Here is a 15,897-nt window from a genome sequence, read left to right as displayed (position 1 = left end):
TCTTCAGCCAGAGTGGAATAATAGAGACATGACTCACTTTGCCAGCATCTAGGCATCATAACAGTGTACCTACCATACCACCTCAGTTTATTTTGTGCATTTAACAAAACCAGTGACTAAACATGCAGTCTGGTAACATCTGTGTATACATTAACCAGTCCCTTTGTCGAATGAAACATGTTTCCTGTCTTGCAACAATGGCAGTCTAAAATTAGCAACAGTGTTTCTGTGATCAAGTACATAAGGTGGAGCAGAAGGAAAGATCTGAATTTGCTTTTCTACTAATTAACTCTTGCAGTACTAATACCTGTTAATGATCACTACTGGTGGTAAGATGTTCATCAGAACATGACTGAGCTGCATTTTGTTTACAACCATTTAACTCCAGAGGTTAAGTTTCAAGAGGAGATAGAATGTCAACTTACCAGTTTAATAGCTACATACTCGTTGGTGTAGAGATTTTTACCTGGAGGGGGAAAAAAAAAAGAAAAACTCTTTAAAAATCACATGTCTGAACCATATTTTGCCATGCCATTTTGTTTATATGCATGTATGTGACAGAGTTGGGAAGATTACTTTGGAAAAAAAAGTTGATTACAATTACAAGTCACCCTATTGAATATGTAATCAGAATCATCTTTATTTGCCAAGTATGTCCAAAACACACAAGGAATTTGTCTCCGGTAGTTGGAGCCGCTCTAGTACAACAGAATTTACAGAACACTTTGGAGACATAAAGACATTGACAAAAAACAACAACAAACAACAATTGTGCAAAAAGATGCAGAGTCCTCTAGCACTTAGAGCAGTTCCAATTGCTAATATCGCAATAGTCCGGTGCAATGACCATTGTGCAAAGGGCACTGAGACTTCAAGGAGTGTATGCGGTTTAAAGTGACGAGTAGTGCGATAATCTGGGACAATGGTTGTGCAAATGTTACAGATACTCCTCAATCGGTGTGCAAATGGAGCAGATGCTACTCTGGCATGAGTGGCCACTATATGCAAATAGTGCAGCACGGCGAGACAACTACAGTGAGTGCACGAGTAATACATAATTGGCCCCACAGAAATGTGGGGCCAACTACACACTACAGCAACTATTTCAATTAATTTTTCAAAGTAATATAACTCATTACATTTGATTACATTTCATTACTTAATGTTGAATGAATGCATCAAGAGAACCCTTGGATGTTTCCTCCCCCCCAATAAAGTGGATTAAAACTATAGATAATTAATTTGGAATTAACCACATGAATTATGTTATTTCCACAAACAATAATCTGATAACAACATTTGATGAAATGTTAAAAATGTGTTTGTTGCATTATGTGTACAGCATGTGGAAATCCACCATACCATACCACCCTGACCTAATGAAAATGTGCACAACTTCAGACATGCAAACACCAAAGGCATGAAAAAGGTGACTAAAAAACCAAACAAACAAAATTAGGGGGAGTCTGGGAGGACCCCCCGCAGAGAATTGATTTATACAATCTGGAAGACACTAAAGAGTACAATAAGAAAAAAAACAGAAAATAAAATTAACGCAGAAAAACGTATTTACACCGCTCAAGTACATGTTGATGTACAAATTTAAGATTAAAATTAAATTTGCCTAATTTCTTTGCTTTTTTGTTTTGGCCTCCAAATTGAGCCAGAGACATCTCCACCAACACCTGATGCCTGCTTCAAGCAGTGCCACATGAATATCATCCTCTTTAAGCACTCTCATTCAGGAAAATAATTGACTAAAATAATTGTCTGTTTCACTATATTTTTTACTATTACCAACTTCAAAGGCTAATCCCAAATGTATCCTCCAGGAATATATTAAGTACAATATGTTTCTGTTTTTATTGGCCATTTCTGAATTTGAAGTTAGTTCATTCTGTATTGTGACAATCCTTAACAGCGCTCCGTCGTTTAATACAGTTAACATTAACATCAGTAAACTAATTAGATAATTGTAGCTGCGCTTCCTAATTAACACAAAATGTACTAGCGGATCAGCTCTTGTCGCCGATGTTACGTGTGTTTCGGGGTTCCACTTAGGACCACAACCAGGGCCCCGACCCACAGCACCTCAACGCGATAATACAAAAGACCAGCGCAACAAATACCACACTGGCTGATCTGATGAGCAAAAATGTTGCTTAAACGTAAGAGTAGCAATAGAGGATGTCTGCTTCAGAGGTAGGTAGAGTAGCCAAATATTGTACTCAAGTAAGAGTACCGGCGGCATGGTGAACAACTGGTTAGAGCGTCTGCCTCACAGTTCTCCGAACATCCAAAATATATATATATATTTTTTAAAATTACAAAATCAAATGTGAATTTACAAATTCTGATGTTGCTGTGTGCGTATAGGCAGTCAAAACTACAAAAAGAAAGAAAAAAAAAAAACATCTGCAATTTACTGTATGGTGTTTTCTCAAGTTATAAGTGAGCTGAAATATCCACATTTGGGCAGACAGTGCCAGACAAATACTACAATACATGAAAGCTGTTGTTTTTGTTCGTCTAAATGTAAACAAGAGTAGCGCGGCGTTGCCTTCATGGTAACGACGACCTTCCCAACATGGCCACCACGTACGCACAACAATCAGCGGGGCAGGCTTACCTAGTGTGAATACCTGGGTCCAGGAAGCCCAATGAAGACGTGTAAGGTCATGTGACCTTCTTATGTCGTTTGATTGGTGAACTCGACTTAAACGTCACTAGCGATTAAATTGGATGACGTAAACAGCGCCCCATGCGTAGTCTCGCACACGAAATAGTTGATAAATAAGGAATAATTGCTAAATAAAAGTAGCGAGCGACATTTAGATCATTGTAACAGAGTAAAAGTACCGTGACTTATTAACAACAGAAGTAGCGGTAGTTTTTTCTGGTCTTGTCAACTCCTGTGACTTCGAGTGCACAGGTGGAACCTCAGGCCGCATATTAGTCCGCCGTGGAGTAATATTCACAATTACATCTGTGTGTGGCTGGTGGGTGTGTGGAATGGATCTAGCTACCAACGTTCAAGGAGTACGAAACAGCCTATGACGTCAGTGACAGCGTTCACAGCGTTATTGTGTTCAAAAGTGTAAAAATGAGTCTAACTATTTCAAAATCTCAGACAAACTAGGGTCGAGCTCATATTTGAAAAAAATATGTCATGGTTGAGACTATTTCAGAATGGCACATGACCAGAGAGAACCAAGTATATAAAGTATATAAATAAATCAAATGTAACTAAAATTGTCATCATAGAAATTTCCAAAAGCAAATTAATTCCACGTTTTCTCCTACAAATGCAATGGATTACAATTAAATTAATTTTGTAATTCAATTACATAATCTAGTTACCGGTAATCCCCAACACTGGTGACAAATATAAGAACAGATTTGATTCACACATTCTGTTTTGTGAAGCAGTGTTGCCATTATAGCTCAAAGAAAGTATCCATGTGTACACAAAGACAAAGATGCCATGGTAACAATCAGTGAATGATCTGCTGCACATCTCAGGTAAAAGGAAATTTAACACCTGGCATGCCCACACAGAACACAAAATAAGATTTGGTAACAAACTCTTCAGGCATACACATCAACACCAGAAAAGAATAATCAGTTGGTTCCTATTTTACCCGGTGCTTCTATTATTACTTGACAAAAGATCAGAGAGACTGCTACTGCACCCTTTTATTCACTTACCTAGCTTCAATTCACCAAAGTTTCCACAGCCAATCTTCTTGCCAACACGAAAATTTGGGCCCACCATGAGAACCCCAGAGGAACTGGAGGAGCCTGATGGTCGGGACGAGTGTCCACTGCGACTTCCCTGGGAAACTTTAGTGTTCCTTGCAGGCCGCTCGCCATATTTGTCCCTCTGTGGATCCATGGTGTGAGTAGCACAGGTCAACGAGGGCCCGGAGTGATGTGCCGGGCCCACCACAGCCACAGCCCTGGTCACTGGCAGTGCCTGGTTGGCACACACACACTCATGAGACAAAAGCTGGTTTGGACACTCTTCTGTCCTCACTCTGGCCTCAACATTTGTCACAGGAGGGAAGAAGGTGGAAACCCTGACACAAAAGAAGAAATACAAAAGATTAAAATGATGAAGGCGGCACGGTGGATGACTGGTTAGAGCGTCTGGCTCACAGTTCTGAGGACCGGGGTTCAATCCCCGGCCCCGCCAGTGTGGAGTTTGCATGTTCTCCCCGTGCCTGCGTGGGTTTTCTCCGGGCACTCCGGTTTCCTCCCACATTCCAAAAACATGCATGGTAAGTTGATTGAAGACTCTAAATTGCCCGTAGGTGTGAATGTGAGCGCGAATGGTTGTTTGTTTATGTGTGCCCTGCGATTGGCTGGCAACCAGTTCAGGGTGTACCCCGCCTCCTGCCCGAAGATAGCTGGGATAGGCTCCAGCACTCCCGCGACCCTAGTGAGGATAAGCGGCTCAGAAAATGGATAAAAAAATGAATAGATGCAACCAAACAAAGCAACACTAATATACAATGACAACAGGTATCTCACTTAACCTGATGAGAGAAAATTACTGAACATAGACCGATTTCGTTTTTCCAAAATTGATTACCTACAACTTCCCTTGCGCCCTATGGATATGGTTCGGAATTAAAAAAAAATTATAATAAAATTAATGCCCATTTTAAATGATTTCACAACTACGGAACAGCAACACCTCATCGTGGAACTGTTATGCACAATACAACATATTGGAAAGAGGAGTTCAGAACATTCGGCTGTATTTCATTCATCCATATTCTCTACTGCTTATGCTGTTCAGGGTCACAAATGAGCTGGAGCCTATTCGAATGGACTTTGACTCGCGACCAGTCCTGGTCACAATCGTATTTTAGAGAGCTATTCTCCCGTCCCATTAAAAATAATTCACCAATGTCGGGGCGCCTCGGGTGGATCCCTGGGCCCGATCCCGCCCCTCGATTGATTGGGTGGGGTCCTCAGCCGCCGCGGTGCAGCCACAGGAATTACAGGACACTTTGTGCATGTAAAACGGTATCAATTCACTTGCATGTATCCGCAGACACACACCCCTAGGACTCTTTCACTGGGTGTGGGGTCACGCACTTACTGCGACAAATAACTCATGAAAATGCAAATCACTTGTGTATCCCCTCACTTATACTCTCGTCCTGTAGACTTCAATAATTCACATAATTAATGGCACCACACTTAAGTTATACAGTCGGGTTCACGACCCTTGTCCTGCATGCTTCTTCTCCTGTCCTTCCCTCACAGAGTGTAGCACTACAGCCCAATGCAACACTCATATTTAATGTTTCATTGTTGTAGATAATGTAATGATTTAGTTCTCTCATCCTGTTTCCAATAAGTGCTTTGTCTTTTGTCTTTGTTTCTCTCTCCCTTCTAGAAACTTAGTTCTGTTCGACTGATCAAGTCTGATTCTCAATAAACTTCAATTATAATACCACAGCGGAAGCTTACAAACTCAACTGTGACACAGTAAAACTGTTCCGGCATGAGAGGGATACAGATTTTCCATTCAACTTGACCTAACAGCCGAACAGGACCAAAAAAAACCAACAACAACAAAAAAAACAAAAAATAAATAAATCACCAAAATGACACCAATTCAATCATTATTTTTCACATAGTCAATCAAGGAAATTTAATTTAATGCTCAGTTCCAGCCATGTCTATGTTAAACGTGAATTGCAGCATAATTCAGGTTGCTTACATACAGGCAGCAACTTCAGCTTTCAATGGGAACTAGCATGCATGGCTGACATCATTCCAGAATTTACCATTAATGGTTCAGATTGCCACTTAAGAAAATGATGGAAACGGCAATGCATAGGAAGCTAATTAGCTGCATGTGACTTTTCTTATCATGCATGACTTGACAGGTGTGGTATTTGGTGTCTGATGTTTTTTTCTCTCCTGATTCAAATTTTCTGCGATTGGCTGGCAACCAGTTCAGGATGTACACCTCGCCTCCTGCCCGATGATAGCTGGGATAGGCTCCAGCACGCCCGCGACCCGAGTGAGGAGAAGCGGCTCAGAAAATGGATGGATGGATGATTCAAATTTTGACAACAGCAGCAGTCAGCTCGGTCCACCAGGTTCATATATCATCATTAAATGCAGCCTGCCTTTTGCTGTTGTAATTATTCTGGAGCATGATTAAAATACATGTGTTATATTAGGGGCACCACAGTGTACTAGTGGTTAGCACTACAGTAGTGGGTATAATGTGTAAAACTAAAATTACAAAATATACATACTTAACTATCAGTTTTATGCAGACATATTTGTTTTCATTTTTGGAACATATTTGCAGCATAGACAAATGAAGGGAAACTTTTTTTCATAATCTACAAGGCAAATCATTTCCCATCCTTTCAACATTTTGGGGATCATGAAACCCTTAGCACTTCACTTAAATTTCATTGTAAAGGCAGTATTATCAATGTTATGCACTGAAAAAAAAGAACAAAAAAATCACTCTTTACAAGAGGACAATGCCTGATAAGGACAGGGTAGTTTACTGTCAGGGTGCTGTTGAGATGACTGCAAGAATCCGAGAAAACATTTGACTATCAAGATTATCTTCCGCCCACAACCTTGGCCAAAACGGCCATGTTTGTGGAGAATATTATATAAACAATTACATAAAAGATGTGCACTCCCAAGGACATTGATGGAAGCTAGTCTGTTCACATCAAATGCACAAGTACATACCACAAGCGGGAAACCTGCACATACTGCATTAAATGACACCACTGGGCAGTGCAAAAAAAAAGACCAAGACATTATTAAGACATACAGTGTCATCAACAGGTCTCTGACAAATTCAAACATCAGCCAGTGTTTGTTTGCAGCACACTAAATGCTAATATAAATTTGACGGATTACTACATGTTAATTCTTCGACCATAACAAGCCTACATGTCAATCTGACTACAAAGTTGATGATAATGTAATTCCTGTGCATGGTGCTGCAGATGTGTGTGTGTGTGTGTGCGTCCATGCGTACATCCGGATGACTCATGCTCAATATTGCCTGCACAGTTCGCAGCATCCAAGACAGCTCAGTTGCTCTTAAGGGCAACCATGCTTACTATTAAATAAAATTAGGAACTGAACTTCATGGCTATAAAATAGGTTGACAGTAAAAACCGTTGGTAAGATGGAACTCTTCCTGTTGTGTAAACACACATGAGGGAAAATACCTAACTTCAAAAAGCGGATTACAGCTGGACTAACAACAATGACCAAACCACACATATGCAGTCTGATTACAACAGACTTACATTGTATGCATCACACAGATCATAACTAAAATTACACACAATGTTGAATTATTACATGCTCCGATGTAAAAAAAAATAAAAAATCCAAACATACTAGATCCTGCATGTCCAGTACAGGCTTCCAAATAATTTTTAGTAGTAAAAATGTTTGTAAAAATCTAATGAAATGAATGAAAGAACCAACCATGATGACTGATGCAATAATGATCATTTCACTAAATTTGCTTGATCGAAAAAGGGTAAAAAATAACAATCAATATATTTATATTTCTTAAATATAATTTTACTATCAAACTAAATAAACCATAAGTAATTGTAGACTGTGTGCTCAATACAACAATGAAAACGTAATTTAAACCTTTAATTGGCTAATCTGGCATTAGTATCTTCCAAACAAGACTAAATCATAAATCATTCCTTTTTGTATTTCAGCTTTACTGTATTTAAAAAAAATTATAAAATAATTCATCAAGCTTGGGTGTATCATTTTTCATGTGCAGATTGGCTTCACATGAACGATAAGCACCCTAATGCAGGGAGAAAACACAATAACCAATTAATGATTAATGGCTGTCTGAAGGTGCCAAAGGTGGATTTAAAAAGTTAAATGATATTGCAAGACCACACAAACTGACAAAAGCTCTAATACTGTAAAACAGTCAATTAAGAGTTTTTTGTATTTTTTTTTAAAGCAGTGCCAAATTTGCACTAAAAATTTGCTCTCAACAAGGGGGGAGGGGACTACCAGTCATATTGCATCATTCCAGCGCCATGCTCAGACATGTCTGGACTCAGGCATCAGTGTAAATAAAATCCAAGTGGAATGAAAATGTTCATACGATAAATACAAAATGAGACACGGTGCATCAGTATAAGCTTAAATAAGCATTTCATCGCTGGGAAGAAGTTCTATTATGTACCTATTGTAGGGCTGCACGATTATTGCCAAAATAACGATTATTTTGATCAATATTGTAATCATGATTATTAATCATGATTATTCTTAGGGAAAAATCTATTGTTATTGCACCACTTCTCAACAAACTATGTACCAGTTTTCAGTGCAAAATGAATCTTTAAATAAGAATAAATGATAGATACTGCAATAATAAGAAACAAATGCACCCAAAACATTTTAACTTTACCAAGGGTTAACTGAATAAATGTGCTATTACAAGGTGCGTTCACAAATTGCATCGTAATGTAAGCTAATACAGTTAATGCCTAAAACGCAATAACATTAAGGTGTAAGCACCGACTTTTCATTTAAAAATCCCGTCGTCAATATAGTGAATTGTCAAGGACAGTACGTCTCCGTTGTTCTGCTTGACCGTTGGTCAGTCATGTACGGTCACAAACTGCAAAGAACTCCACAGTTTTGATTTCCCTCTATATTTACACCTGCCGTTTTTCATTGCGGTCAGGTTGGCGAGAAGTTGAAGGCAGCCGCTACAATGATTGAGAGTCTTAACGTGACCCGCCACCTCTCGGCCAACGTGCTGAGAGGGCCATCTTCAAAATAAAAGCTTCATGTATTACTACATGGGACGTCAATGCCATTTTAGGCTTTTATTTTGAAATTGGCCATACAGCGTGTTGCCGGCGCTCAATAAAGCTTTAAATATGTTCCCCCCGGGTGGCACGGTGGACGACTGGTTAGAGCGTCAAGCCTCACAGTTCTGAGGACCGGGGTTCAATCCCCAGCCGCGCCTGTGTGGAGTTTGCATGTTCTCCCCGTGCCTGCGTGGGTTTTCTCCGGGCACTCCGGTTTCCTCCCGCATCCCAAAAACATGCATGAATTGGAGACTCTAAATTGCCCGTAGGTGTGACTGTGAGTCCGAATGGTTGTTTGTTTGCATGTGACCTGCGATTGGCTGGCAACCAGTTCAGGGTGTACCCTGCCTCCTGCCCGATGACAGCTGGGGCTCCAGCACGCCCGCGACCCTAGTGAGGAGAAGCGGCTCAGAAAATGGATGGATGGATGTTCGCCCCCTGGTGGCTGGCTGACTAAGTTGCGGGACTGTTGCAAATGAAGCATAAGCAGCAGTGTCCGCATTTTAAATGTTTAAAAAAAAATAATTATAATAATAATAATAATTTGCAGACGATCAGGCTCATTTAATTGTGGCAGCCAAAATTGCGATCACGATTAAAATTCTATTAATTGTACAGCCCAAACCTATTGGTAAATAGAATAAATGTCTTGCTGAAAAGGTATAGAAAGCTTCACTGGCACTGACCAGTGTGCACTGGACTCGTTGCCGAGCTAGGCCACTCCCAGATGAGGCACTGAGTAAAGGCCACATGTTGCAAACTGGGCCGTCTTCATTTACAGGTTACAATGATACAAAGCTAGATGAAAAACTACAAGGTGTTTCACAGATAACATTTTGACATGTCAAAAGAAGGAAAGTGCAGGTGGATTTAATTTGAATGGCTATTTTCTATTTCAGTGGGCCTCGAGTATCAACATTACTACAGCCTTGTGGTACAAAATACGCAAATGTGTTTGGAATGTTAGTTTACATCTGTATTCAACATGGCTTCCATGAAAATAGCTGATGCTGCAGACTTTATTTTGCTATCCTTATTATTTTACTATTCCAATAATTGCATGCTAATGAGGTTATACATATAGTTTTAATTCGGTCAACCTTAAAAGTACAACAAGCAAATGAAAAAATCTTTCCTGTGTGATCATCATCAAAAACATTCAGTGGTCTATTTCATTTTGATTTCAGGAAGGGAATCCCCAGAATTTGTTTCGAACAGAACTCTAGACATGGTTGTGTTGGAGAAAAAACACCTTTTGATCCATGTCTCTGAATCAACTACAACATGGTTTAATAGCAATTATAGTCTGTACACCATATAGGGTCCTCGGTACAGCGGTCTTGACCTTCAACAAACGGCAGACAGTGAACCAGTTTCACCCCTGTAATGACGCTCTTTTTTGTTAGTTTTCAAAGTATTTTTGTACAAATTTTTACATACCATAATAACGACTTTACTACTGCTTAAACATGGGTAAATGATAGAGACTACAGTGTGTTTTAACTTATACAAATTCGAGTTACATCAGTCTCGTAGGAATAGAACTGTCATAAACCGAAGGCCGCTGTAGCATTTTTAGTTGTTTAATTAATCAATGACTTAAAGTCTGTGGTCCTTTTCCTACATAAGGCATCTTGCAACCATAAGAAACATACGAGAATTCAAGATGTTGCCTTTATTCGTGGAACCAAGCTATCGGTACTATTTGGGTGAAATTTCATTGCCAATACTTTTGCATCTGATGTATGCTTGGTGAACGAAAAAAAAATGTGGTAGATATAGACAAATGCAACATTACACTATCAGCTCAGAAATGATCACAAACATTATTTTTTTTTATACCAAGTGAGTGTGTGTTCTCCACTGCGGGATACATTATCTGTCCACAACGCTCACGCACACTGCCTGATAAGGCAGATCTGATCATTTTCTTCAACGGGTGTTTTTGAGTTTACACTGTCCCCGCTGCTAATCTGGACTGGGTTGCCAATTTGTTCCGTTTTGTTTGAGATCTACACCCCAGGTTAGCCCATCAGTGAGAGCTCAGTAACATGTTTTAAGTGCCTGCAGCATCAGACACATCTAAACGAATTTTCATGAGGATTTCGAAAATAATGATCTCTTTTGTGAAAGTGTAACCTTCTCCTGTAACCTTCTCCATGAGAAAAGAAAATTCAGAACATTTAAATGAAGTCCCTAGATTTGATATTGATGAGAGATGTGCCGATCCAAATGTTTCACTTCCGATGCGATACTGCTGCCTTGAGTTTTGGCCGATACAGATATCGGTCCGATCAGATATCAGCAAAAAAAAAATCATACATGCTTTACTTATTCTGTAGTATGGAATGTTAGAAAAGGCTTGAGCAAGTGATATTACTCAAAGAACAATAATTAGCAACAGTAAGTATGAGAAAAACGGACCCATTTATTATTAACCAATGGGTTACATAAAGTAACTTTAAACATAGGGATTTACTACAATTGAATAAAACAAATAAAAATTATATTAGAAAATCCTGAAAAATAACTTCAATAAAACCAACAATAACAAACATATTTAAATTGTAAAACAAACACAGCTTAACTTAAACATAAGCATATTCTACATTTGATTAGATCAAATTAAAAAATAAAATAAAAAACATGAAAAATAACCAATAAATAAATACAAATGATAATTTTAAAGTGCAAAACAATGACTCAAGTTCGATTCAGTTTTTTTGGAGGGGAGGAAATTATGTAGGGCTGCAACAACAAATTGATAAAATCAATTATCAAAAGTTTATGGTAGGAACAGGATTTGCTTTCTCCACATGTTCGGTGGCAAAGCATCTGGAGTATATTTTTATCCCCTGTTCCTGCTGTGCACATCTTGACCTCTGAGGGGCAGTACGGTGCATGCAATGAGATGTACACTTGCAGAAACAGGTGCCGTGTCTGAAATCACTCACTAACCACAATATAGTGCACTATATAGTGGTTATGAAAATTTGTAGTGGTGTCCGAATGCTTAGTGATCAAATTCATCGCCCTACATAGTGGACTCAAAATTTCCAACAAAGCATAGCAAAAAGTAGTGATAAACCGAGGGTGACTCACAGAGTCGTGATATACCATAATGCATTGCGTCTCAGAGAAGTAGTAGAAGAATGGCGGGACGAGATGCGTCGCAGACAGAGGGAGTAAATTTTTCGTATAAATGCAAGTAACTTCAAAGCTTTGATTGTTGGCATTTTTATAGCAATATACAGTAACAGTACATTTTTAAAATGAAGCACTTTTTTTTTTACCCACCACAACAAACAACAGGATACTTTGTTATTGTCCAACAGCTGTGACGTCATTAACAGAGCACCATGTAGTGCCTGAAAGCTACATGGAGAGGGAGCAGTGAGTGAGTGAACAATTTCGGACACGGCCAAAGTAGAAGTCACAATCAAATATTTTTAATATAACTTGTTTTTCCACAGAGTTTGAAGAATATTTGCCTGAGAGTATTGTTATATTGCACTTTTGTATGCGTTTATAGAGCGTTTGTGTACCAATATTCATTATTTTGATAGATCTAAGTTACGCAAATTCAATGCTAATTTTCGTTACCTCATCAATGGTGTTTTTGATTGTGTTTTATATTTGAGGTAGCAATTTTTCTGACCAAAAACACCGAAACACACAACATCTGTGATGTATTTGAACATTCAATAGGTGAAGTGAGAGTGAGTAGAGTGGATTTCAACTGGAGTGCCAATAAAATATTTTAAGCAAGCAACATACACTCTTACACCTTGCTACTATGTTAGCACCTTAGCAACCTGTTGTTGCGATCACGTAGGATCTGCATGCCGTGCGGGCACTGCTGGACAGAAGTGCTGGAGCGGCGCAAGGAATGGACTGCTTGTATAAGAGTGGAAAGATCTGAGATTTTAGATCCAGTCGAATGCAATCCTCGCTTTTCTGCTGACATCGGACCGATTTCTGATCTCAAACATGGGATCGGGACAGCCTTAATATTAATACTCCTTAAAATGGGCCTGTGAGAAATTCATAGTAAATTACATACAGTAAAATAGTAAAATGTTTATAAGCTTAAAATTCAGAGAATTTCAGACGATTTCATCAAAAAAATAACTGGTTATCTCCATTTAAACCAGGGGTGTCCAAACTGTTTCTTTCACCGGCCACATACAAAACAATTGAAGGGCCACGTTGACATCCTTAATTTATTTAATTTACGAAACTAATCCATCAGTGTCGGTATATATAACATACGTTTTTACACATACTGACTTCTTCTTCTTTGTTTTTCGCTACTTCCTTCTTTGAGGTCAGCGGACTTTAGGCAACGAAACTGTGAACCAAAATTTTTAAATTTGAACGATTCCGGGAGAACCGGAATGTTAGTCCCGGTTCCAATCGGCCCAACCATAATCCCAATGTAGTATTTTTTTTATTATTTTATAGTTACACATAATTGGTTTACTTTCTTATTTACTTAAATACCCACAAAATTATTACAATACCACATGTACAAATAAAAATCTTTACAAGATAAAGAGAAAAAAAAAATATATATATATATATCCTCCATAATAGATCACGAATCAGTTGTTCTTGCTCTTTTTCTGGCAGCTGGATCAAGCTTTATAATGCAGTAAATCATCTATCACACCATGCCATGCATCACCAAGAGTCTCAGTCACATTTCAGAATGGAGGTACTCAAAGAGGCTGAAGTGGACAGCTAACATTGTCACTTGTTATCAAACGGGGATTTTATTGATAACCAGAGGTATTTTTTTGGACTTGTGACAATTAATGTATAAAATTAAAAAAATAAAAAGGGGGGGGGGGGGGTCTCAGGTGCAGCTGTTACACGACTTATGATCTTGTCCTCATTTGTCATAATTTTGAGATTTGTTTTGGAGAGTATTGTATTGTCTTAACATATTACACTTGTTTGGCCATTAAGAATGTTATAATTATTGTAAAGAGAAAATACATATATGAATTTAAACATGTTTATGATGCAACAGTTTGAGCCTGGAACAGATTAATTCTATTTTTTTGGAGGAAAAACGAAATGCAGGATAAAAAAAGAAAAAAAATGGTTTAAGTGTCAGTATTGGTAAATTAATACTAAAATCAGGCAGAATTTGCTGATATCTTCCAGTAAAATACTGCACTAAAATATACCTAAATCTTGAACGCCTTAAATGACAAACAGTGGCTAGGAACTGAGTTGCTTCCCTTAGGTATCAACTAACTAATGTTTGCATCTTTTGATTGTCACGGAGAAATAAAGGCTGCAAGTGTTGTGAGTTAACCTTCAGGGGAAAGAGCAGCCTGAGAGGGGGGGCTGCCAATAGTTGACACTCCTGCTGTGACAGCCTCAGCTAACATTGACAGTGTAACTGAGTGGAAATGGACGTCTTGCTTTAGGTGAGCTCAAAATCCAGGTGTAATACAGCAAATGCCATCACTTTAGTTGTAAACCATGTAGCATCTTATCTTGAAGAGGTCTGCATAAGAGGAAATACCATTACGCGTGGTTAATGATGACTATCGATTTGTAAAGTTTGACTGGAAGGTGAGCTGTTCATTGACATTAGCATTTTCATTAGAGAACCACGAAAATCCGAACCGATGAAACAATTCAACTCCACCAAAAGCAGAGGCCTTGGTGTGACCGAATGAAACGATGTGCTATTCTGTCTTTGCATTGTACGGGCAAACCGACCGAGACAATACTTGGAGATGCAGGGCTTTGTTGAAACAGCGAGGGTTAATCTTAAAATGAGCGGTAAAGAGACATGGTCTGAAGACAGTTCAAAACAAGGAGGAAACGAGCCAATGTTTGGGGAACAAAGCAAGTCACCAGGCCAGCCGAGGGGGTCCAACCTCTATATCGTGGTGGTCACATCGATTGGTGGACGAACACACACAGTTAGCAGAGTTAGCAGCTCGCCAGCAGAAAACCTGACAAACCTGCCGCAAAGCTAACGTTAGCCACGACAGCCAGCCAGGTCGTCTGGAACTATTTACTCAAAAAACTGGAAATATGGGGAAACACTGAATTGGGCACATTTTAAGGCACGTTTTGATAGTGTATTACCAGACGCTATTTAAGAAAAACAATAATCGAATAAACCCCTTTCGCTAACATCTAGTGATGGCTGAGTGACAGCTGGACCCAGCACAACAAGGAAATTAGCCCCGTCAGCTATGAAAATACGAGCTAACAAGCAGAAGCCCACACAAATTCCAGATTTGTGTCTGATGCCGAATACACACAACAGACTCACCTTCGTTGTGCTACATCCAGATGTCAAGGAGCCGTAGGTGTGTTGCTGCTGGACTGGCAATGTTAGACCGAGTCTTGACTCTATGCTTTCTGTGTTACTTGTTAGTGATAGTTCATGGTAGCAGCGGAGTGGCAGCCCTCTCCATTCTTCTTCTTCAGTAGCCTGCCTGCCTTCGCTCGCTCGCTCGCTGCTGGCTGGTGCGAGGTTCGAACACACCGGATGTAGAAGAACGGCACCGCCCGCTTCCACACGGACACTTCCAGGTCACACTGATAAGTAGACACAAAGTGGAATATACTGTACCTTTCCTCCAATAACAAGTTTATTATTGTGGGGTTTAATAAATTACTGGTCAGTGTTATGAGTTGTCAAAGTTGAGTGGAGGAGGCATGTCGAAATGAGCCTCCCCAAACGTTGAGGAGGAATGCACATGGGCAGGCTTATTTTATTTTGCTCAAAAACGAAACTCCTCCACTTTCTACTATTTGAGGTCAAGTGGTCGGCACGCAAAGGAAATGGGGTCAACGCAACGTAACCTGACTTCAGAAAATACATGTGATTTGGGCATAGCTTTTACTCAGGTTTGTTTATCAAATCCCAGAACTTCCATGTTGGCCGGACACTGACAACTGTACTGTGTACACAGGCACTATTTACCAAAGGTGAGGACTGGGCATTCAAAGTTTGGAGTTAACTGTGTATCATATAGCATGGACGTTTCTAGAC

The 15,897-nt window shown here is 39.3% G+C and overlaps 1 protein-coding gene across 4 annotated transcripts in view; it reads right to left on the bottom strand.

The window, feature by feature from the left end:
* csnk1g1 (casein kinase 1, gamma 1) overlaps positions 1-15,406 on the bottom strand; it is a 44,854-nt gene extending 29,448 nt beyond the window's left edge. Inside the window, exons 1-3 of one of the 4 annotated variants that reach the window (XR_009786280.1) lie at positions 15,172-15,406; positions 3,709-4,079; positions 426-466 (exon numbers count right to left, since the gene is read on the bottom strand). Coding sequence is in view for 3 of the 4 variants with exons in the window: in XM_061761223.1 (XP_061617207.1) it covers positions 426-466; positions 3,709-3,895 (228 nt within the window). In the remaining variant the exon portion in view is untranslated. Of the gene's footprint in view, positions 1-425; positions 467-3,708; positions 4,080-4,158; positions 7,581-15,171 lie in introns of those variants that run through there. The other 3 variants (XM_061761223.1, XM_061761236.1, XM_061761226.1) reach the window with 3 other exon arrangements.
* Positions 15,407-15,897: the final 491 nt, after the last annotated feature.

This window comes from Phyllopteryx taeniolatus, chromosome 2 (genome assembly GCF_024500385.1).
Source record: "Phyllopteryx taeniolatus isolate TA_2022b chromosome 2, UOR_Ptae_1.2, whole genome shotgun sequence".
In the NCBI taxonomy this organism is placed as follows: domain Eukaryota; kingdom Metazoa; phylum Chordata; class Actinopteri; order Syngnathiformes; family Syngnathidae; genus Phyllopteryx; species Phyllopteryx taeniolatus.
Note: the sequence above shows the minus strand (reverse complement) of the source record. Positions and strands in the feature narration are given on the sequence as shown.